At 42.1% G+C, this 25,482-nt stretch overlaps 1 protein-coding gene across 2 annotated transcripts in view; it reads left to right on the top strand.

Moving 5' to 3' along the window:
* Positions 1 to 782: 782 nt before the first annotated feature.
* FBXO43 (F-box protein 43) overlaps positions 783 to 25,482 on the top strand; it is a 470,135-nt gene continuing 445,435 nt past the window's right edge. The window contains exons 1-2 of one of the 2 annotated variants that reach the window (XM_069621433.1): positions 945 to 1,024; positions 19,226 to 19,306. In XM_069621433.1, the coding sequence (XP_069477534.1) occupies positions 1,010 to 1,024; positions 19,226 to 19,306 (96 nt within the window). In that variant the 5' untranslated portion in view covers positions 945 to 1,009. Of the gene's footprint in view, positions 1,025 to 19,225; positions 19,307 to 25,482 lie in introns of both variants that reach the window. The other variant, XM_069621434.1, reaches the window with a different exon arrangement.

The raw sequence follows: 25,482 nt of genomic DNA, 5'->3' as shown, positions 1-25,482 counted from the left end.
CATACATGGCACAACAGGGGGTCTTTGGTGTGCGTATGTGTGTACATTATGGAGGTGTGGTGGTGATGATGGCACGCAGGATAACACGAATTATTTATGGAATAATGTCAGTGTGTTCTGGAAAGTGCATGTACAAACAAACATCGTAAATGAGGGCTTTAATTTTTTCATTTGCTTAACTAAATACTTACATTTCCCACAAACAATGCGTGGTGCATTCCCCTTATTCTGATAGCATTTCCTTCCCTCCCTCCCTCCCACCCTGAATATGTTCCTCCCTCTTCCCCACCAACTTAAAATGAACATTTGTGGATAACACCATTAAAACAGAATCACTATGCAACATACAATCGGTTAAGGGAGCATGACATGACAACTCCAGACATTTTTGATTTATTAGCGAAAAGCACTTTTCATGTAGGGCTCTTTAGAGATGAAGATAATGAAATAATCCTAACTACAAGTCCCAGAATGCAAAGTGCTGTTGGCTGAATAGCCAGGACTGGCAGGAGGTTGGTTCACATGATAGCAGGGCAATTGGCATCCCCGAGTTTACAAGTTACAGCACATTATTGAAGCAGCAAAACACTAAACACATTGTGTGTTGCGACTCGGAAGAGACCTACAAATTCCACATGGCCGGTGTAATCATTTCTTTGCATTCCTGTAATCCTCTACAAGTACCGGAAATTAAAGAAAAATACTGACTGGCTGACTACTCACACCTGACATTAGTATGCGCGTGATATGGTCATCACCTGTTTCAAGGTAAATGATTAACATCATTTCTCCACAATGGTTGTTTATTTTGGAGCCAAATGCGTTTTAGGGATTGCAGTGTTTCATGGTGACCCACACAAACAGGAAGCAAAAAAATGGCGGCAGGAAGGGATCATGTGCTCGTTTTGACCACATGACGAGAAGGTATTTAGTAGACATTTAGGGGGCAGCTGTTCCTGCCTGAAGGTAATTAGCTTTGAACACATTGGTCGCGCACCTTTCTAAGGGCATGGACAAATCAAAGGTAAAAGTAGTTTTCGAATTAGCTGCAAATAAAATGAACCGCATTTTATTTATTCTGTGCTTACTAATATTTTTAATGAAACATGACGGATGTGTGCCCGGCGTGACCAATATGACTCCAGTTTACTTGGCTAAGTCTCAATTGATTGTATAACATTACGTTTGTGCCTCGGGATTTTTACGCACATACAGCGAGTATTTTAGGACGCTTTCCACAACGCTGTGATTCGAGATACACGGTTAATCCACGCTGTATTTCAGATTATGTGAGGCAACCAAGATTGTGGCAGTTTAAATACCTGGACCAGATTTGTGACAATAACATCATACAATCGCTGCGCGTGTGGTAAGGGTGAAGCACGTGGTTCCTCGATTAGTTATTGTTAATTTTTTTTTAAACAAAGCCCATTTAGAAGGTTGTTGCCCTCCGCTTTAAAGTGAATTTTTTTCAGAGATACATCCGTTACGATGTGAAGTGGTTCCATGTCTAATGTGGCGCTTTGAACTGGTCCTATTTAATTTGTATCTTCCCAACAGCATTTTGCATGCTGGGATTTGTGGGCCTAATCCGCATGAAATGAAATAAATTCCAAAATGTCGAGTATGGTTGGATGACATGGTTCATCTGGCAGGAGTGTTTAAGGGCTAACTGATTTTAAAAGAGCACACTTTCCAGTGCATTGTTTCGGATCCGCACCATCGTTTCTGTCTCACCCAAAGCAGTTATTCTATTATATGGTTGGTGTGGAATAAATACGCTTCCCCTTAAACGCTCTACTGTTTGAAAGATTGACACCTGGGTTTTTTAGACACTTTTGATAGTCGGCACACGATGCTGAGCATAGCCTGGGATGCCAACCTGGTTGGTGTAGCTCATTTACGCTTGTTTACTTCCATGTGTCTTGAAGCCCCCGTGTTTATAGTAAGGATTTGGATCTTGCATGCTGCAAATTCCTAGATGGTGTCGCTTACCTCAGGCCTACATGTCTTGGAGGAACCCAGGCTTTTACTCTCATTTGTTAATGTTTAATGTTGTGCAAGATTAACTGTATACAGCCTATACCAGAAATGGAGGTTGACTCTGTAGAGAATTTGGAACCCATTTCTGGCCATACCCCTCAAATTTAGAGAGCCGCTCAGAAAACTGAGGTGCTGTGCCTAGTGATCAAACTTGTGGCCCGTAAAGAAGACACCTGTCTGGGCTTCTTAGTTTCTGGTGCTTTATTTTTGTCAATGTAATGCAGGGTGGGCGCCGGGACATATTATATACCACCAGCACTTGTTGGCTAAGTTTATAAATCGTTTCCTGTGATGGGCAGCCCTACAGCAGGGAGATTTTACATGGCAGCAAGAGGCATGGCTAATGCTGCTAAAGTGTTCACGCACATTACCCCATGTTCCTTTTCTTCGATCCCATTCAGGACTATGAGTCATCAGCCCCCCTCAACCCCAGGAACCCGTTCCAAAGCATTTCATATTTCTCCAGGTTGCCGGCTGAGTTTCTGCAGTCCCTGGCTTGGGACGAGGGCTTAATCACTCTCTAAAATGGAGGAGGGTGCAAGATGAAGCACTCTGTGGTGACCCTCAGTCCGGGGCTCCAATGGGAAAGGGGGTGCTACCTCAAGAACCTGTCAAAGTTAGCACCTAAGAGAGCAGAATTGTTATGTTTAAACGACGATAACGCAGTAGCAAAAGTACACTGTCAGTGGACAAAAGCTTCCCCAGGTGATATTATAAACACTATGATAAAACCAAAGCCTGCTCGCAGAGACTCCCTGGGCAATATCATAAACCCTATGATAAAGCCAAAGACTGCTCTGCTTCGGGCCTCCCCAGGCGATGTTATAAACCCTATGATAAAGCCAAAGACTGCTCCACTTAGATTTTAGAAGGCTCAAGCCACCAATGATTGGCATCTCTTTGAGAAACGAAATATCTTATTAAATGGAGTGAAAGATGCATCTAATGGGTCAAAAGAAGTGTGTTTGCCATGAGTGAGAGCAGACACCATTTGATGATTATGCATTGGCTGAGAAGAAGCTGGTTTCACTACTGTCATTTGACATTGGAACCAGTCCATCTCCTGCCTCCTTTGCCAAGCGATGATACTCTAGGACTGCAATGAGAGTGGACAGAAGCCTCTAAGTCAAGTGGATGGAAATTGAACACATAGGCCTTCAAAATTCGGGCATCCCAGAAGAGCTTTCTGTGTCTTTCTAGGGTTCTCAATGCCCTGCGACCCTACAGGCATACACGACACATTGGAAGGCTTTTTCTATGTGGTGCACCCACAATGGCGTAGAACCATTGTCATGTTCTGCACTTAAAATCCTTTAAAAAAAAATGTTTTAGGTTTTGCAAGTGCATAAAAACATACATAACATTATAGCATACATTGTTATCCGTTAGGTTCCTGTGCCCACCTCTCCCTAACCCCATCTTTAACAAAAACTAGGTCTCAAGGTATCGCTTTCAATGTTGTAGGCGCTCCAGGTCAAGTTCAGTGGGGGTGATTTGTATTGGCGATCATTCGGTTTCTTAGTGTTTCTTGGTCGTTTCGACTTGTTCTCTTGTCTAATAGTGTGCTTTCAAGGATGCCTCTCGTCCTGGTAGGTGTACAGTTCTTGTACTATTTTGTTCCATGATGAAATGTGCACTGAACTTTCTCTCCTTCCTCTTCGTAGTGCCTCATACCAAACTGCTGTTTCTGTTATGGTCCATCTTTTTAGGTCCTTCCACCATGTCTCCATTTCCGTCTGTCTTTGGCTTTCCACATCATCGCTATTCATCGTTTAGCTAGTACCCATGCAAAATTTATAATCTTTTTCATTGCTCTGTTTTTGTTCTGGTAACTGTAAAGTCCTACGAGACAGGCTCCGATTGTCCATTCCTGGCCTTGGATCCCTTTCTCTCTCAAGCATTGTTCTATTTCTCGCCAGTATTTCTGAATCTTTGAGCAGTATCAGAACATGTGTCCGATCTCTGCGTTCTCTTCTCCACATTTCGGGCAACTTTGTGTGGTGGCTTCTGGGAATTGTGATATCTTCTCCGGGGTCAAGTATGCCCCGTGGAATATGTAGAATTGTAATTGTTTTAAACTTGACTTGAGGAACTTTTTGGTGATATCACTGTGAGACCCCTGTGACCTGTTTCAGTTACAATTCAGATTCGCATTGGTGTGTTTAAGAGTTCCATTACTCCGTTTGTCTATGAAGATGTACGTGTTTTTAACACACCATGTTACTGTGCCTTTACGTAAATAAGTTCCAAAATGCCATATATTGGTGATCCGAATAGGTTTATTGTTGGTCCTTTCTGATTACACGTGTTTGTGCATTATCTATGCCTTTTTCAAATCGGGGCATATCTATAATCTTGAATAATAAGTGAAAACATAAACGTGCAAATCCATCATATTGTCATCATATGATCATGTTAAAAAGCAACATTGGGTAAGAAAAACAAGAGTCCCCAATGGGACCAATATCCACAAGTAGTGATCAATAGGAGAAGAGCTACAAAATGAGAGACCGAGATTCGGGGTGGGGGATCAGGAAGGTAAGTAAGGAGTTGAAAATAAATAAATAATAGAAATGAGGAAAAACAGTCATGAGAAAAGAATTAGATAATTGTCTCTGTAATTGCAGAGTACACAGAGTACATATTGCCATGCTACATACATTTAATTATATTATTCAAGGCAGCAAAGGTTACGACTGGCTTTTGCATGTAAGGTGCTCTGGGTTTCCAAATTGTCTTATACTAGAGCATGGTATGACTAGTTGGTGGTACATTTTAATTCCAAAAAGTCATTTTACCCTTCGCTGTTTTTCATATTTGCATAGTTGCAGAATTGGGGGAATAGTACTGGGTTAAATCCCACCTGGCGCAGAATAGCAATAAAAAAATAAAGTATAAGCATTGTATGATGTCCCTCGATTGAGTTTGTCATTTATATGGCATGCAAGAGTGTTTATTAGAATGTGCATCATGACGGTTCATTGTGTGTCATTCTACTAGATGTGCAGTGCGTGCAGCTGTTCAGTTGAGAGTGACTTGACTGTATTTTCAACAATGACTCGTGTTTGTTCGACTGAATTGGTGCCAAACAAATATTATTTGCGGCTGGTTCCTTAGTATATTATTATACGTGTTACGTTCCGCATGAATGTGAATCCAATTGTGTGATGTGGTGGGTGGGCTAACAGATTTCAGATTTGAAAAAGGCATAGATAATGCTGAAACACGTGTAATCAGAAAGGGCCAACAATAAACCTAATTGGATCACCAATATATGGCATTTTGGAACTTATTTACATAAAGCCGTGGCGCAGTAACAAGGTGTTAAAAACACGTACCTCTTGTAATTGTTTTAGTCTGGCGTTCCTGGATATTTTATTTAGGGTAGAGTTTCGCCTTTGCGCATTATCTTTTCCCATGTCTGTTTTCCTTTGACCGTGTCTTTAGGTATCTCTTCTGTGAGCGCCTGATATAGCCAGGATACCATATGTCCTCCCTCAGTGACATCCTATAGCCAGTCTAAAATGGGATTTTCAGTTTACAATACTGTCGGAGATGGCCATTTAGTTTTCAGCTGTGAAAGTCTAGGATCGCCCCTGCTGGGGCTAGGTCTCCAGTCGTGATTAATCCTTTGGTCTCCCAGTAATCACTGCTTTGTTTAAGATGTTCTCTGCTGGTTCCGTTGAGTGCTGCCAATGGTATCTGGGGGAGTATGGTTCATTAATTTTTAGTAATCTTTGTTCTGTTCCATATTTGCAGTCCTAACTAGGAACGTCGGCGGTTGTGTGATCCTGCTTTTCTCTAGCCACAGCACTTTTTTGAGAAGGTATGGAGGAGACACGGTGTCGCTCAGGAGGGTGTGCTCCACTGTCTCTGTATCCGCTAGCCACCCTGCCACGTGTTGTAATTGACCTGCTAAATAGTACAATTCCGAGGGAGGCGCATTCCACCTTCTGCATAGTGCCTCCATGGCTTACTCTCCTCCTACCCTTACCCTATATAAAGCTACTTAACACTGTGTTGAGGTCTGTGAAGAACTTCTTTGGTATGAGGTATAGCACATTGATAAAGTGATACAGTAATCTGGGCAGGGCTATCATTTTAACCAACAATATCCGACCCATCACCAACAGGGGGACTTTCTCCCAGAATTTGATAGATGCGTCTAGGCCATTTTTCACCTTCAACATGTTGGCTCTGAGTGTCTTCTATGTTATGGTGTATGTTTATGCCTAAGTAGCGAAACATGTGGGTGTTGCACCTGAGTTCAAGACAGGCGAGTTGGTCTGCACTTCAAATCCTTTAATTCTTTCAGGATGGTTTCAACCTGGGATTCTCGGTCTCCACATTAAGGAGCCAGTGGGCTGTCATTTGAGTCTTTGAGGACCCATGGGGTGGTGTAACTGAAGCCTCAGAGCTGTTTGCAAGACTGTTGGGAAGTTTTAATCTCCCCAGGCCGACTTCTAGGTATCTTCTTCCACCATGGGATCTCCCAAGGGTACTGTGGGCCCTTCAGGCCTTCCCATTGCAGTCCGCATGTTGAAGTATGGTTCCTGAGCTATCACATTTTTCATGCTAGTCTCCTCAGCCCACGACATAGGGCAATTTGGGCCTTTCTCTGCATGAGCCCTTCTTGGTTATCCAACCAAATTCAGTAGTACTGAGGCCTGGTATGGGTGTTAAGATCAGCAGTTTCTTCTTCTTTCATCATTTTGCAGAGGTAATTGTCCCTTACCATTACTCGCTCTCAGAAGCGAGGAGCAGCAGCTGCTCCATCTCCTAGATATTCAGAGTGCAGTTGTGATGTATGAACATTTGGAATACTGAAGCAACATTGTCTTTGCTTATGCTGAAGTAGAAGTTCCCAACACATCTCATTTCAAGGCAGGTCCAGTAGGCCCATGGCTGCTTCTTGAAGAGTTTCAGGAGGTCCCTCACTTAGTCATTTGCTGAGCTGCTACTTGGCCAATTCCACATAAGTTCATTACCCACTTCTGCATTGACATGCTATAATCCAAAGACTGCAGGTTCAGTAGGGAGAGCTGTATTCTTTTTGAGTGTGACTGATGATTGGTGGTTTTTGCAATAAACATGGGCGTTACACCCACCTGCAAGTCCGTGACATGTGATGCACTACACCTAGGCTTGGTTGTTCCTCATATAGTGATGATTGGGACATGGAAGAGTAGGTCTACGATTTAAGATTACCATTTGTAATCTGTGCCACTCTTAGAACAGTGCCTGTGAAGCTGCACACCATGCTTCTTAAAGCTTTGCTTTAATTACTTACTGGTAAATCTTAATTACTCCTCCTCTTCCTTATTTATTTATTTTTCACTTGTTAGACGATTATACTGGAAAGGAAATTCTGTTTGAAAGCTGTGTCAACAGTACTTTTCCGATTCACCTCGCCATGCCCGGAATTTTTATTCAGGCATCCCCATCACTCTGTTAGGTAGAAGTTAGCCAATATCCCACCATTCGATTGTTAAATTTTCAAAAGGATCCTGGGCCCCTTCATCCCATTAAGGGAGTGTGCAACGGGTTGTAAGCACCATGATGAGAGAGTTGACTAGGAGTACTAAAGATGACCATTAAGTAATCAGAGCATTACCTCACGCCCCTCTTCCTTGTCCTATTACTTTTATGACCTACCAAATCCAGTGACATATATGGATTCTATGATCAGTCACATCCTTAAAATAGCAGCAAATCTACCCTAAAAGCCAGTAGCATACACCCTCATTCCTGCAACTAAAAGCTGGGGAGAAGGAGACCAGAGCCACAGAGTTAGACAAATGACTTAAAATTGTAACTGGTCACAATAATGCTAGTGAACATTTTTGATGGGACTATGAAGGTAAGGCGCCAAAATAGCTGGATCTTGACCTTGGACTAAACCACTCTCCACCAAAAAACTGAGTATGCACCTGAAGCCTAATCATCATGCTGATGTGATTTAAGGTAGCAATGTAAATACCCCTTTCAGGTGTAGACGCAGTAAGGAATAATGAGATGTCTGAGCTCGGATTGCAACTCCTACAAATGTGTCAACCATCAGGCGTGATGTCTACTAACACCCATCTATCTATGTATCGGATTTATGAAGTGTGATACTACCTGTGCAAAGTGAACCTATGCTAGGGGTTACAAGTAGGACGCAGCGGTATCAGAGGAGCTGGGATGGCTAGTGGTCAAAAGGGAAGTGTGAGGAGAAATATGGTTGAGTATAGTGATCCACGATTGTTTTATTTTTTATTTCATTGTATTTAGTTTGTAAACAAACTTTTACAACCTTGAGCTCCACCAAAGTATACAGCATATATAGGTGAATAATACTTATCTAACACAAAACCTCATCTCAATACTTTAAAACAAAGTAAAACTAAATAAATTATGCATACATCTTGTGCCTAAAGACCTCCGCCGCACTATCATCATGCTTCTAGTGCAAATAGCCAATGTGCAAAATCAACTCGTAGCAATATAAAAATAAGCATTTTGTCAGTAGTGCTACCACAAAAGAGACAACAATTGTACAATTTGCTTAGTAAAAGTATACTAAAAATAAATGCATGAATGCTTGATGGATCTGCTTTACCATCATGAACATGCTATATTGCACAATTAGTGTTATCACTAAGAGTCTCATGGGTAAACGGCTAGGAACATAAGATGAGTTCTCTTCCTTTGTCATCTGTTGTATATTCAGTTAAACTGAGAGTTCCTAATTTATGACACACTAGTCGAGTTAAAGAACAAGGGCAGTATTGGTTTCCCACATACATCTGGTCCACAGCCATTGCCTTGAGAATACAGTATTCGAAAATTTTACACTTGCCAAGATTCCAAATTCTCGGTTCTTCAAAGTACTCGCAGAAAATAACGAAATGTTTTAGCGTTTCTATTTAAAGGGATAGTCCAGTAAAAAATGTTATTTAAAAAATAGATAGGCAACATTAAAAAAAAAAAAAAATACTAGCACTTTTTTTTTAAAACTTCCTATTTAAAATTATGAGCTATTCAAGCTCAAAATTCGCAAAAGCAAGCACATGGGCGCATCGATTTTGTGAAATGGATGCCCGCCTGTGCTGGCTTTTGCTTTTGTGGCACTAATGAAGGAAAAGCCAGCCAGCTGTAGTAAACAAAAGCTACCGCTGGGTGGCTTTTCCTTCATTGGTGCTGTACGTGGAGGACGGGGACCAGAGACCAGAGCAGGAAAGCTGCAGCTGAATCTTCATAAGTGCTATTTGTTTAAAAAAAAAAAAATAAGCACTAGCTGGAGGAGCCCGGAAAACTTAGAAATAAAACCGCAGCTTTAAAAACATATTTGTTTGCGGTCGCTTTTGAAGCGACCGCAAACATAAATACAACATTGTGTTTTGAAAACGCTGCGGTTTTTCTTTCCAAGTTTCTCAGGCTCCTCCGGCTCGGAGGAGCCTGAGAAACTCGGAAAGAAAAACCGCAGCGTTTTCAAACACAACCGCGTTGTGTTTCTGCCTGCTGTGGCTATCACTTTGGGTCTCCGGTGCTCCCCTAGAGCCCCAAATGGGAAATCAGATTTAGGCAGAAACACTGCAGCATTTAGCATTTCCCATTTGGGGCTCTCGGGCCCCCTGTGGGGAGCCCGAGAGCCCCAAATGGGAAATCAGATTTAGGCAGAAACACTGCAGCATTTAGCATTTCCCATTTGGGGCTCTCGGGGCCCCCCGTGGGGAGCCCGAGAGCCCCAAATGGGAAATAAGCTGTAGGCAGAAACACAGCGGCATGTAAATACAACTGCGTTGTGTTTCTGCCTGCCTTGGCTTTCACTTTGGGTCTCCGGTGCTCCCCTGGGGGAGCACCGGAGACCCAAAGTGATAGCCACAGCAGGCAGAAACACAACGCAGTTGTGCTTGAAAACGCTGCGGTCTTTCTTTCCGAGTTTCTCAGGCTCCTCCGAGCCTCAAAAAGCGACCGCAAACATAAATACAACGTTTTTAAAGCTGCAGTTTTATTTCTAAGTTTTCCGGGCTCCTCCAGCCCGGAAAACCTAGAAAAAAAAAACGCAGCTAGTGCTTATTTTTAAAAAATAAAATAAATAGCACTTACCGAGATTCAGCTGCAGGTTTCCTGCTCTGGTCTCCGGTCCCCGTCCTCCGCGTACAGCACCAATGAAGGAAAAGCAACCCAGCGGTAGCTTTTGTTTACTACAGCTGGCTGGCTTTTCCTTCATTAGTGCAGCAAAAGCCAGAACAGGCGGGCATCCATTTCACAAAATGGATGCGCCCATGTGCTTGCTTTTGCGAATTTTGAGCTTGAATAGCTCAAAATTTTACATAGGAAGTTAAAAAAAAAAAAAAAAAAGTGCTAGTATTTTTTTTTTTTTAATGTTGCCTATCTATTTTTTAAATAAAATGTTTTACTGGACTATCCCTTTAAGGCAGCGGTATTCAAACTGTGGTGCGCACCCCTGCAGGGGGCTGCGGCCGCTTCCCTGGGTGGCCGTGAAAGCCCAGCATGAAATGTAAAAGATTGGACGAAATGGACAAGGGCGGCTCACATGGTCGGGCTGAAGCATGAAACAGTCTCGGGCACCAATGAAAAAGTGGCCCGCAGTTGAAAGTGGATATTCATTCCTTTAGTCACAGACTGTTTGAATAGTACCAAAGTATGGGTGCTTTGTGTTAAAAATGTAAGTGAATTGTCACATTTTAAGAATATTTATTCAGCAACAGTGGTCAAAATTACTAACTGCATAGTGAAGTATCTCATCACACTGGCCCACATTGCCCAAAAAGGTGGCCCATTTTGACTGGCCCACACTAGCATTTTGCATTTTTGGCACAGGTATTGCCCTATAGGCCAGTCTGAGCCTGGCGGCTCAGCCATAATGACGAGGTTGTGCCCACCCAGTGGCCCCCTCGCCCATTATGGAGGAGCTAAGGAGCCAGCCCAGTGAAACAATGAGCACTCCCCTCGGCTGCTTTTTCCATCTGTGGGAGTGCTCCTGGGCTGGTTGGAATGTCAAAGGGAAACATTGTTTCCCTTTGAAAGTTCAGTTCAGTTCCCCAGCCGCACATGCTCACTGAGCCATGCAAGGCTGGGGCGTTTTGCTTTGCCAGCATTGCATAGCTCATTGGAAATGCTGGCTGGGGCACTGCATGTCTGTATGTACGAGGGGGAGCTTGTGCGCCTCCTCAAGCAGCCTGGAGCAGGGCATTTCAGCACCCACACGCAGGCCAATGCAGAAGTTAAGTTTATGTTGATTCTTTTTATTGATTTAAACATGTGTATGGTTGCGTGTGTTCTTGTTTATGGATGCTTGTGTGAATGATGGTGATTGCTGTATGAATGTGTGTGTGTGTTCTTTTTTCTGGTCAGTTGAGATGATTTTGGCTAGTGGTGGATAGATGGGGGGAAAGAGGGTTGTACAACAAACACATTTTAAAAATGCCTAAATGCCTTTGTTGCACAATCCCACTAACCACCTGCCAACATCAGCTCTCCTTCTGAGGCGCTATGGAGACCAGGGGACAGGGATGGTATTTTTTTTTTAACTGGATTTCTATCATAGATGCCCTGTCAAAAATACCATGCTCTTTCCCCCTTGGCACCCAGCCTTGCATACACACACATAATCATGTTGATTGTGTTAGACCCATTGGGGGCCAGGGGACAGGGATGGTATCTTTTTACTGGACATCTATTATAGATGTCCAGTAAAAAATGCCATGCCTGCCCCCTGAGACCCCCAGCACCAGTTGCGAACTGTGTGGCTATTAACCCATTTTTATTTTTGAAAGTATGCTCTACAATGCAATATTTCAACACATTATTTTAAAATACATTCACAGGGGGAAAGCCCCCCAAACCCTCCTTAATTGATTTCTGCTCCCTCACTGCGCTCGGTCGCTATGGCATTTTTGGGGAAATAGTTATGCCCCTCCACTGATGGGGGGGAACCCAGGGACTGTGGTGGGAGCAGGATGGGTGGGAACCATGGAATAGTGGCGGGAGCAGGGTGGGGAGAGCCCAGGGTGTGTGATGGGGTGGGGAGAGCCCATGGACTGGGTAGAAGTAGTATGAGGGAGTCCAGAGACTACAATGGAGTAGGGTGCGATGACGGCGCTCAATACATACTGTTCATTTGGCATTTTTGGGGGGGCCCGGCCTGCCCACATTTTGCTCAGGGGGGCGCAGGCAAAAACAGTTTGAAGACCACTGACTTAAGGTATCTGTAGTCCGACACCAGTCGAATTCGTCATTTATTTTTTGGACATACGCAGGCCTTAAGAGAAGATGATCAATGTTTGAGTCGAATGCTATCAACAGATTTTTCATTTTATCATAATATATAAAAAAAGACAGACACTGGATGTGCTTCTTTAAGCATGGTTGAAAGGTCTTCATATAAGGAATTGGGTGCAGAGAATTTCTTTTTTGCAAAATTGCTCAACGCTCCACTTGTATCTAGCATAAAGACACACAATCCCCAATTCATGGCACAGAATTGAGTTGGGCAGGGAATTAGCTAATCTTTAGGACTGCTTCCATATACGCCCGATATTCTTCCTGAAGTGTAGGATGGGGACTTTCTTATCCAAGTTAAAATGTGTTCCAAAGACAGTGTGTATAGCAAGTAAAGGCTAGTTTCTGGGGTGTTTTCCCCTCCATGACCTGAACAGAGTACGCACTGTTGGACCGTAGGGTAGGCATTGTTTACCAGAAACTCCTACTAGCCTCCCATAGCTATGTATCAGCATCTAATCAAGAAATAATGCCATTTCTCCAACATTGAGAGAAGATGATCGAATCTATGCCAGGTAACAAACTATTTAGGGATCTTACCTTTATCTTCTACGAATTCTAATGTCGCCTTCAAATACTAAATTATATTTAATATACACTCCACAGGTGTACAGGACTATTTGAGAAATTGAACACAGATCCAGTTTGAGACATCAATAGATGAAGTTCCCATTATTTCACAATGAAATTGATGAATATTGACAAACATTTTGGTTATTTTGAATGTTTATAAAATGTTCACATTAAGTATAATTACATATCACTGCTCCTGAAAGAGACTTTCTCTCGAAACGCCTAGAGCTCTGAATGAACAATTGTCTTTTGATTATCATTTAATTTTTAAGGAGATTTATTCTTAACGAGATTTAACTTCGAAAATAGTGTGTGCCAATACTTTTTCACTTGTTCTACATTAAATTACCAAAGACATAAATGTGTGACATATTTACATGACTAAGATTGGGAAATCATTGATCTATAATAGAATTGCAACAAATCTTGATTGGAAGTTTGTTCCAGTAGCCATAGGTGTGCAGGGGACGGGAGTTCCCATTGACCAGGGGTACTCTATTTTGCAGATTTATAGATTGACTTTTGATACCAGAGTCATTATTTTCTCCCCCGCACTCTTAACACTTATTTGGACCTAGGGAGCCTTCGGAGCTCTGAATTACTGATCATCATAAAAAATATTGACCAAAAAGGGCGTGCTTGATCTAAAATATTTTGAGGAGTGTAGATGAGCCACACCAACATCACCCTATGAAGAGTCAGGGAATGAGTTGGAGCAAACAATTGCAATCCTCCCCTTGATCTCAGAAGTTGAAGTTTGAAGATTGGCCATAGCCGTTCTTTCCAAGGCCAAAGACCTATGCCCCAATCCCAATCCATTGGGAAATTCCGCCCATGTGCGGCAAGATGGAGCCCAGGTGGGATAATATATTCAAGGACTTAAAACATCCTATTACTGGGAGAAATTCATTCACTACAGACAAAGGCAGGAGTTCACAGCTATCCTACTACTGATGAAATACGCATTCTGACTACCTATCCCAAAACGAGGCACCCTTCCAGGTGTAGGTGTACCGTACCTGAGCCATCACTGTTGAGTAAATCCTCAAGGCCATTCCACCTTTGCCCCCACCTTCAACCAGTGGTGGATAAGTGAAAACAGTCTGTACCATGCATACTGTCACCTACCTGGATTCCCCAGCTGCTCTATTGTAACATGCTCTCAACAGGACCCAAAAAGTTCTGAGCAAGCCCTTGAGGTATAAGATCCAAATTTAAACAATTGTATAACTCCACTGCTCCAAAACCCATTCATCCTGAAGCCCCTTTGTCCTGACACACTGACGTTCAAGCCCTTGGGCTGCATTGGCAGTGCCCCTTCATCCATGGGGATATATTGTGGCAATTGAGGAGCTACAGGTTGACCGTGTAATGATCTTGAGACCATTTGGCCCCTTCCACTGATCACACTCATTCAGTAGCGATCCTTGCCTCCAACGTACAGTAAACTTCAAGAGTCAGAAATCTACTAGTAGACCATTTACTGCCCGAGAACACTGCCTCTGTGGTTAAGAACAAAGTCCTTGCTCCTCAAGAATTTGGGAAGATCTAGTGCTACCGGCAGCTGTCGGGATCACAGGTTACCAGATTAAAATCTCAAACACATTGACACTGCAATAGTATGATCCCACAAGCCAGCTGCAAAGTGACTTGAGTTGTAGCTCTACCCCTCGGGGAGAGATGCATCTCAATTTACCATTGCCACCATGGGACGACGGCCGAGAGGCTGGATTGAAGGACTCGAGAATCCCTTCTTGAGCATCCCGGGAAAAGGCCCTGCAGCAGGGTTTTATCATGCAGTCAATACTTTCAAGGTACTACTCACAAATGCATGGGCACTGTGTCCCCTGAATAGTATGAGGTCCATGCAGGCAAAACAAACCCAATTCAAGAATGCCAGGGACCATCATACTTATAAGGTAAGGCAGGACACTGGAATATGTGGTGTCCAGTCATAATGTCGAACCAATAATGTCGAATTACAAAAATGTCGAATCCAAAAAGTCAAACAAAAATGTAGAATTTGTTATTCATTTCGAAAAAAAAGCAACCAAAAAAGAATTCAACATTTTTGTTTTTGACTTTTTGTTTTCGACTTTTTGACTTTCGACATTATTGGATTCGACTTTTTGACTATAAACCGGAATATGTCACTGCACTGATCATTTGGATTATGCTTAGGACTCTGCTGCCAGTGATGGGGTTCTTAGGAGATGGGTCAGTGGTTCTGATTTTAGATATTATCCGTTCCCAAGAACTCCAACTAGTCGGAAGAGGTTGGTCATGGGGTGCGTTTAATAACAGAATTTAGCAACACTGTCAGACCGAGGCGGCCTTCTGCAAGCTGATGAGCAGTCTTGGTGATCATCGAAAGATCGCAGAGACCACTCATCAGCTTGCAGAAGGCCAACTCGGCCTGACGGGCTCTTGGTGGTTTACAACCCTATGTATTCAGAGCTCATCGCCCACAGCATGTACCAAATAACCACCACACTCCTTGAGAAAGACCCGGGAGGGTTGAAAAACGCATTGCCTAAGTTCTGTTATTAAACCCACCCCATGACCAACCTCTTTTGATTTAGTTTGAGTTCTTGACAACAGGTAATGTCATCTAAAATCGGAATCACTGACCCGGCGACTGTGTGACTAGGGTTCTAACCAGTCTCTTGTCAACCATCATACTCGGATTGCAAATTAGATTGTGAAATTGACTATGGTCATTCTCCTCTCCCATAAAGAGAGGTGGGAGGTTGCATTATATCCATGACAGTCCAAGAGACACGCCTCGCAGATGTGAGGTATGTTCTGTGCCAGCCAGTGGCCACACTTGGGCAACAATAAACACAATGGATAGAGTACATCAGTGACTAAAAAGGGGCACTTTCCTTGCACTCCTGTAGTTCTTTAGAAAGCCACTTATGCCCTCGTTAATGGGGATGGTTTCCGGAGTATGACTGAAAACGTGCATTCAAGGCTACTGGGGAAAATGAATTTGGGGCTAGTTAAGACATTCTCTGTTGGGATCTATAATGTCTGAAGTCCAGAGATCTGTATTTGACTCATGGCATCCATAAGAGTCAAGAAGCTGGAGGTGCAAACTGGAAAGGCAAAATGTGATCCAACTGACAGTTTAATGTTTTATAATTGTGCACATACACCCCTTAAGGGAGGAGGAGGATACAATGGAAGTCCGCTGTATTAGACTCCAGAAGAACAAAGTGCCATGAGTACCTACTGATATTTGAACTTGCGACCATGAGATCAAACACTGAATTCGTATTGAGGCAGCGTTTCCCAGCTGTGGCACATACCAGGCTGTTGATGGATGATCTGTGGAGCAGTCGTTTAAAAATGTCATGTGTCTGGAAAAGATGCTTATGCCAAGGTTCTAAACCTGAGTGCGACTAAAACCTTGCTGCAGTGACTTTGATTAATCTCATTCTTTTAGGAAGGACCCCAGCAAACCATAGTGTAGGAGTCGGCCTTTGTTGCCTTGCATGATGATCATACAAAAGGAGAGGGAAGAGGGAAGTCCTCCTAGCGAAGTCCATGCAATGTCAAATTGTAATGCTTAGCATGTCTCTGGTGGTGCTTCTAACAGTGCTTTCATTTCTGAAAGCATTTAGTATTACGTCTCACATAACCATGTAGAGCATGTTTATACCTATTTATAGTATGCAACATGACCTCTGCATCCTTGGATATAGTCATCTCTCCAGTATTGAGGCCTCTTCTCCTTGTAATCGATAAGTTTGGACATAACACCTGTGTGTATCACAAGGCCTAGGTTAATGTTCTAGGTGGTAAAGGAGGCCCCATTTTACTGAATATCTGTACTGAGTTACAATGAGTTACTGAGACTCCCAGTATCCCAGGGTAACTTGCTTGTTAAAACCCACGATTATAGCTTTTTGTGCCAGACCTCTGCCAGTGCTTCATCTGCAAATACGTCCTATTCGGATACTGTGCGTTTCTTGGACCGAATCCCTATTATAACTTTTACCAAAAAGTCAATTTTGTTGCAACCTTTAGTGGCATTTGGTGTATTTCCTTTTGCAGGCAAAGAGATCATGGAACTAGTAGTCCTGGCTCTGCAATCATATGGACACCGCTCACTCGCTTTGCCAGAAAGGCAACAATGTATCCAAACATTGCCAGAGTTATTGCAGTACCTGCTAGTACTGGGCAAGTGCTTGGCTCCTTGCATTTTTACCAAGTCATGATTGTCAATCCTGACGTAGGCTACAAACAGTGAAGGTTGTTCCTCTGGTCCTAGGTGGTATAAGCCAATCCGATGGTGCGCATTTGGAGGGCAGCTATCCTAACTTGCTCGAGAGGAAGCATTGCAGGTGAGTGAGACTTCGCCTGCAGCACACAGGGATACCTGCTACTGGTTCACACATTTCACTTTTGTGGGCCTGGAGGGGCCACCCAATGCGCATGTGCTAACCCCGAAAAATGTACCGCCTGGTGCTCGCTTCCACAGTTCTCGCCCCTCGTGTGTTTCCATTTTGGCATAAAGAAGCTGTTTTTACACTTCCACTTTCCTAGGCAAGTCCACTTTAGCAGACACAAGTAGTCGTATAGTAAGCAGGCTTGCATGCTCCGAACCATGCGTGAACTGCAGAAGTAGTTTACCAAGCAAGAATAGAAATGTTTCACTATATGCCTTCAATCCTGATTATGACTTCCTGTGTATACGAAGGCAGCCACTGCCTAAGACTTTTTTATGCTGAGACATTGTTAATTCACCTGAAACATTGTTTCTTGACAATATAATGCCATGACTTAGCCTCCGTCTGCATTGAAATGCAAGTGTGCCTTGCTGTGTAAAAGCAGTGCCTGGAAGGGGGAAGAGGGGTTGATGCTTTAAGTTTTGTTCTGTTGTTGGGCTGCTGTTGTCCTGTGTATGCTGGCTTTGCGGACCGCCATTAAAAGACGTTCATCAATCCACTGGAGTCTTTGCCTGTTTTTTCGATTACAAGATTGGTACATGTGATGCCAAATTCCTGCTGCTGAATTCCTGCTGCCCTGAGGCCAAATTCAAGGGTAGGCAGATGTGACTCCCAGTGATCCCTGTCGGCCCAGGTAGGACAATTTAGTCAGTGGGGAAAGCTGGCAGGCTCGACCGGGATTTCGTGGGAGTAGACGGAGCGGACGTGGAAGAGAAGCCGACTGAAAGTCGTGAGTCAGTGAGCCCAGTTAATTTCTTTGCTAGTTGTCTCGGGAGGATAGTTTAGGGGCAACGTGCTCACCTTGGAAGCAAAACGACACGCAGCAACACGGATTCAATCCCCGGGTCCGCGCTAGGAAACCTCTGGGTATTAACAGCGTTATAAATAACCAATCATATTTGTCATGTTTTGTGTATTGTCGGAAACGGTCCAGGGTAATGTTTGTCTATAGTAATAGAATTCTTAAACCTGTAAATTGTCTAGTTGTCCTAGGACATCGGATGTTGTCTGGTTGCCCTGCCTATAAACATGTTTTGAGTTGATCAGTTAAGTCAGACACCTGGATTAAACAACGATTGATGTGTGCTGACCTGTTATGTTGGTTAGAACTATAAAATAAAATATATTTAAAAATAAAAGCAGTTGGCCACCGCGTTTAAGAGTAATTGTGAAGCAGTGCATCCATGCACTCTACTAACTTAAAATGACATAACGCCTCTGTACCGGTTAGAGTAGTTTAGACCAGGAGCTGGAATTAGTGTCTTGTGCGGAGAAAACATTGGGTTAAAGCCATGTGCTTGTCCTGTCTAGCCCTTTCCATGATACTTGAAACCCTGTATGTGCAACTTAGTTCCAACCCCCAACTTTCTTTTCACTTGCCTCTATCCTAGTACGTGAGCTGTTGCCGGCTTTAAAAAAAATGATTATATATATATATATATATATATATATATATATATATATAATTTATTTGGTTTTAACATTAAAACCATTACAAAATTTGAATTTAAAATCAACTTGGAAATACTTTTACAAAATGTCATACTATGTCAATACAAATACATATCAGCACACAAGTATTGCAGATAATATACAATGCAAAATACAAAGTAAAAGACAGCAAATAAGAAAATATAAAAATGTACAGGGTATACAGAACGATACAAAATGTGCACGGTATATGAATATACAACAATAAACAGTCGCCTCAATACCTGTCAATGTTAACATTTTGAAATTGCAGTTTACCTAAAATGAAAGGGAGCCTATTTACATAGCTGAGTTTAGCATACTATGCGTTATCAATCTCAAGATGCATCATCCTCAAAAGATTCTTGTACTTCATTTTGTTAATTCATTTGCAGACATTCTTCAAGAACCTAAGAAAACTTAGTTTCAGTGGAACGCTTTTGCCATGTATTGTATCCAGCCAGAGACAGTCTAAGGTACCCAGCTAAGATTTGTGACAAAATATCTAAAGCATTCAATTCTTTGACTTTTTAAAACTGTAAAGTATAGCAATAAATGCGCCAGTGATTCTTTCTCAGCTTGTTTTTGACAAAACCTACAGTATGCTAACTTAGCTTGGGTTCCATTCCTAATGGATATCATTTAATTAGTTGGTAAGACATTCGGTCTAAAGTGCATAAAATTGTTCCTCGCGTTTTTTGGTGGGGAATGTATCAGATACATTTCTGGTGTTCTGATTATTTTTTCATATGACACAATCTGCTTATATAATTTGGTTGTAAATTACCTCCTTTATGGTCGTAGACCAATCAAATTTGCGATTCTTCTTTTTTACAAAGTTCAAGTTACACCTACATCTCTGATGTAGTCCCATGTTGTTTCCAAAATATTTGTACATTGTAGGTATTCCTGTATAAAACCTTTAGAGACATTACACTCCATTCCTTCTTTTCCCAGGACAGTATATAAATTGTGTTCAACACTACAATAACTTTTGCGGAAAAGAATCATTTTTCTTTCAACCCAGCTGGCCAGGGATTGCAACCCCAATTCATACCTAATGGCTGCAAAGGTAGCACTCCTCGGTAAATGAATATTTTTCTCCACAGAATGGCTTCATATCGGTCCAACTCTGATATTACCCATTCTGGAAAAAACTCCAGTCCATAGCAATCGTGGGATGACTTTAGCAAGATAACATTTGTAACTGGCAAAGCTGAAAAAATGCCATATTTACTATCCACTTTTAGCATTTGGCTTCCCAATACTATGGCTTTAGCCCTGAGGTAATAGCTATAGAAGCTCTTATTTGGGTGAGCAGTAATGGGGTACCCCAAGTAGGTAATACTCTCCTGAGCTTGAATGTGACATTATAATGAACCAAGGGAATTTACATTTCTTGTGGGATCTACACAGTTTCAGTATAACGGTCTTTTGTGGGTTAACAGATTTGCAGTTATATTTGTTAAAGCTTTTGATCACTCTTTGAAGTCCTATTGGGGTTTGATCCATTAATATAAAGTCAGTCTTGCCTACTTCTGAGACATACAGGTTGAATAGAATAGGGGCCAGTATGCAACCTTTCTAAGGCCATTTAGAGTGGAATTGGTTGAGACATTGGTCACTAATTATTCAGCCTGACTTGAATAGTCGAATCCTTATGAAGGAAGATCAATAAACCGTCAGGAATTCCGAGATTTAGTTTTCTCCAGAGAGCCTGACTTTCAACCAGATCAAAAGACCTGGATAAATCCATAGAAGATATAGATATATATATATATATATATGGACGTGGTATCCCTCCAGGCCAATTTCTGTAGGCTACTCAACAGAAGGCCTCCACCGTAGGTACCCATCTGTTTACGGAATTCCAGCTGGAAAGTATTTAGAATATTCCTTTCACTACACCATTCCTCTATATGTTCCAACCATAATGTTCCAATGCACCATGAATCGGCGCTCATTGAGATGGACCGGTAGTTCCCGGGTGACATCCTGTCCCCTTTCTTATAAATGGGAATTGCGTAGGAAATTATCGAGGATGTAGGGATTTTTTGCGTATTGACGGGGAAGAGAACAAATGGTATACTAGACCAGATCAATATTCTGTTTAAATATATGTTTAAATATAACGTATGTTAGGAAGTTTGCCCCACCCCCTCCGCTCTAGAAGCACTAGCCTTAGTTATTTTAACTGCTATCTTCTCCGGGGTGAATTTCAATGACCACAATACATTGTTTCTCTCACGAGTTTTACTACTTAGATTTGACCCATTTTTATACGAATCCCTAAAATATAGGGCCCATAGATCCTCCTTTATGGGATTGATTTGTAGGGAACACTGTGTCCTTTCAAGATCATTAATCAGGTTCCAGAAATTCCGTGAACTACCCTCTTTCAGAGCGGACAACAAGGCCTCACTATCGTTTTGCAGTAAAGTGAAGATAGGATTTCATCTGATTTTTCAATATTTGTTTTATCCTTTTTAATGTTAACAATGTTATCCTCTATTTCCCCATCCATAATCTTCTTCACTTGTCTTATCTCATTTTGATTAGACCTTTTCATTTGTAGTGTAGGGTCATTTGTGTGGGTGGGTTTTTACTTGTGTGTTTGTGTTTCCTTTCCCAATGCTGCCATTATAGTCCTTACATAATTGTTAAGACATATGTTGTCCTCTTTACCTCTAAAGGGGAGTTCTTGAAATCCCTTAGTAACAACATGTTAAACCTACATATCTACTTTTCATTCCACCTTAATCGATTACCCTGTTGGTTTGACGCTAGAGATGCACTATATGTATTTTGCGTAGTATCTGATTTATTCCACTTTAATGTTGCTAACAGTATAGCGTGGTCGAGTCCGATTATAAATATCTTGTGATGCGAATATATATATAGTCTATACATGAAGAGCTGTTATTGTCTAACCAAGTTTCATGGGCTTGCTCTGCCTCCTCTGTGATTAAAGATAGCAATTGAAGGCCATCTTTGTCCCTGTATCATTTTGCACCTAGCTGCACTGGTCACCCGTGCACGTTCCCCACTCCCTTCCCTTATTAGAGTTTGGGGAAGTGACCTCCAATAGTTGATCAGTCAGTTACAGGCGAAGTGGAGCTGTCGGCATTAAAGTCTCCTTCAACCACCACCTGGCTCCCTGGACATTCGAGGTACCAATATTCGATCTTTAGATTCACCACATTCTAAGTATTTTCGAGATTTCCCTCCGTGTTCCAGTATATGTTGAACAATAGTACATAATTCAAATTGCGGCTAGATCACCCTTACATACATTATGTTGACTAACCACTGAGAGCCCCCTTCCTTGTTGAACAGCGACCAGCAGGGCGACCCTGCAGGCCCTATGTTAGTTCATAAGTGAGCTTGTACCCTTGAAATGGAGGTAATTCTGTCAGCCAGGTTTCTTGTAAACGGGTAAGTGGGGAAGAATGTAGAAACTGACACAGAATAGTATTTGTGCATAGTGCAGGGAATCATCGAGCATTCCAGCAGATTAATGCAAATGCTGAAGGGGTCATCTCATTTCTTTTAATTGAGCGAAGGCTTCTCTGAGTGTTATTGCAAGCCACCACCAATTAGATTCCTCCAGCCCCTTTTATGTGCCTACTTGTACTCTACCACTCAGACTCTCCTTCCCCTCATCTTTTCTACTTATATCTGACCCTTCTGAGTCCTGACCATCTCAACCTACTTTACCAGTGGAATTATAGGGCCTAAAACCATACCATAATTTCTGGAGGTTCTCTGCTTTGTTCATCAATACCCCAAAAACCATCTTTGAAGGAATCAGCAGGCAGACATAGTCATACCTTTACCAGTGTATGAAATCACCCGAGCGAGTCCCCGCTTTGCCGCTTAACTCTGCTCTGCTCCTGCTCTTTGGACATACAAAACTATTGTGGACGTGACTACAACTACCAGCAGGTGAAACCAACTTTCAAGAAAGCTCTCTTTACCTTACATATAAGGTGAACTATAGTAACTATAGATTGTTTATATTTATTTAGGCTTTGCACTGGTCCCTGTTGGAGGCGGGCCTTTATAAGGTTGGAGCCGCGGGCACCGCGCGCGCGCACCCGAGCGAGTCCCCGTGGAGTTCCCCGCTTTGCCGTGGCGTCCGGGGCTCCACGGAACTTCTAAATCTGCTCTCAAGCGGCAGAGCGTTTTATTGCATAGTCTGTTTTGCCCACTAAACTTGTGGCCCATAGTGTTATTTATAAAACATGTCTACTAAAAGAAACAAAATTTATCGTCTTACAACTGGTAAGCCCGCGGACACACGGCTACGAATTATGTCGGAAACGCAGTCTATGCTGATCCCGACGGCGGACGAAAGACTTCCATCAAGTCCTGCAGTAAATACCTGCTCAACCCTCTGCTCGATCCAAATTCAAAACAAAGGATAAAACGAAAAAGCTGCCGATGGACAATGTTGACATTCGGAAATATGGTTTTGGGGCGCAGAGTGGAACGAGCACTCCAGCTCTCCCTACTAATCAGACGGTAGCAGTTGCTCATGTTAGTGATGTCATTGATATTGTGCCGGCTAACTCTGAAATAGGTAGTGGGGTTGAGCCGGTGCTTATATCAGATGACAACTTAAACTTAGAAGAGAATCTGGAAACTTCTAAAACTCCTGCCTCCATGTCAGACAGTATGCTTTTGAAAAATGCTTTGTCTGGCGTTATGCAGCCTGGAGCTGCTGCGGCTATAGAAAAAACAAGTGAAATAACAAATGTTCTAGAGACTAACAACTCGTATTGCTCGGCCGGAGCAGAAGGCTCCAAACTATCACAATCCCCAGATATGTTTCATCATCCTGATTGCGACATATCGACTTTGGAGGTATCATATATACCACCAACTCCACGAAGATCGAATAATATTCTTACGAGCCCTGAAAGATCTTCTGGCAATCTCAAATCTGAAAATTTGACTTTTGGAAGTCATGAATATAGCACTAATGGCTCTTGCGAAGCTTTTTGAATCAGTGGACAGCACCTTAAAGTGCCTTACTGCAAATGTTAAAACTCTTGAAAATAATCAAATTAAATTGTCATCACAGGTGTCCTTCTTACATGATGACATAAATGCAAAAATAAATAATGTTACTCATTTACAACAAAAAATAGCTGAGTCTCTGGCCCAGAAGTCGAGTTGTACAATAAAAGAAAGTGTGACTGGGACTTGCACAAGCACTCAAACCATCGAAGACCCAGACTGTCAAATCGTAGAAATCTTTATGGACTCTCAAATTTGTCTCGAATCACATAAGTCCAGTGTCTCACACATTTCCAAGACCGCGTTTCCCTTTGTGGCAGGTATCATAGTAGAACAAATTGCACCCCAAGAGTCCGTTCTATTGTCTCCTATTGAACGTTCTTTGGTACAAACAGAAAATAATAAAAAACTGGAGTGTGCTCAAACACATAAATCAATCTGCCCTATTTTTGACAAAACAGCTATCAATGAAGTGAGTGAGAATGCTTCAAAAAAGAAGAGTTCCAAACAAACGGCTGTAAAAAAAATGAAAACTGTAAAATTGACAGCCTCTCCATCTATTAAACAATTCGTCAATAATATTACAAGGGCGAATTGTAGATCGGCAACAGCAGCGAGCCTCATAACTAAAAAATATGTTGCTCTAGCAAAATCTAAGAAATTAAAAGACATCACCAGCACTCAATCAGTGGGAATGATTATGGATCATCCTCCATTGAATGATTTGATCAAACTGGCCGAGGGACAACAGACCTCAGTCAAAAATAAAGCTCGTAGTGCACTATCCTCTGTTCCGCCCATTAACTCTAGCAATGATCTTAGCTCAGTGGCTGAAAGCCTGTCTTTTAGAACTCCAAATAAATACGCTTGTGTGCCTTTGAGAACCACTGCTGAAAAAGTAAACGCAGTGAGTGACCCAATTACCAAAGTGACAGAAGATATTGCATCATCAAGAAAAGCACTAAGGGAGGAAATTGACTTATATCTGGAGACACGTAGATTTGAACCTCCAGTTTTTCCGATCATAACTAATGGTCCAGCAAAATGTTTGACTGTCAATTCACCTGATCTTGTATCCCACGTGATGCCTAGTGAACTAACAAAGCCATCAGTAAAACGAGTATCGTTTGCTGACTCAATATCATACGCCGATGAGAAAACAACAAGGGAGGGGTTTGTTAATAATAACATGTCACAAACAGATTTAAATGAAATTAAAGAGTCCATCGCGCGCCTATGGATGCTAAATTCCAAAGTGCAAATGCAAAACCATCCGAAAGATGAAAGACTCAAAAAACATCCAAGTTCACATCAATTTGATAACCAAGCAGTGGCAGACCCAAAGCCTTCTTTTGATAAATCAACGAAGTCTGGTAGAAAACAGCAAATAAAAGTAGAAAACAGACACTCCTTGCTCTTAACAGCACGAGAAGATTTAGCTACATCATACACCATGAATCGACAGAGTATTCTCAGACTCTTATCGGATGTGAAATCTTTGCGGGAGATTGATTCTAATGATATTGATCAGATTGAATTCCCTAGCAATGAGGATCTAACAACAGTCCTTATGTGGTGTCGGTCTTTAATTATTCATAACATTATTTGTGCTGCCCGGGACGAGCTGTTT

Source organism: Ambystoma mexicanum, chromosome 5q (assembly GCF_040938575.1).
Source record: "Ambystoma mexicanum isolate Mex_15411 chromosome 5q, UKY_AmexF1_1, whole genome shotgun sequence".
Taxonomy (NCBI): Eukaryota; Metazoa; Chordata; class Amphibia; order Caudata; family Ambystomatidae; genus Ambystoma; species Ambystoma mexicanum.
This window is presented reverse-complemented; position numbering and strand designations above follow the sequence as displayed.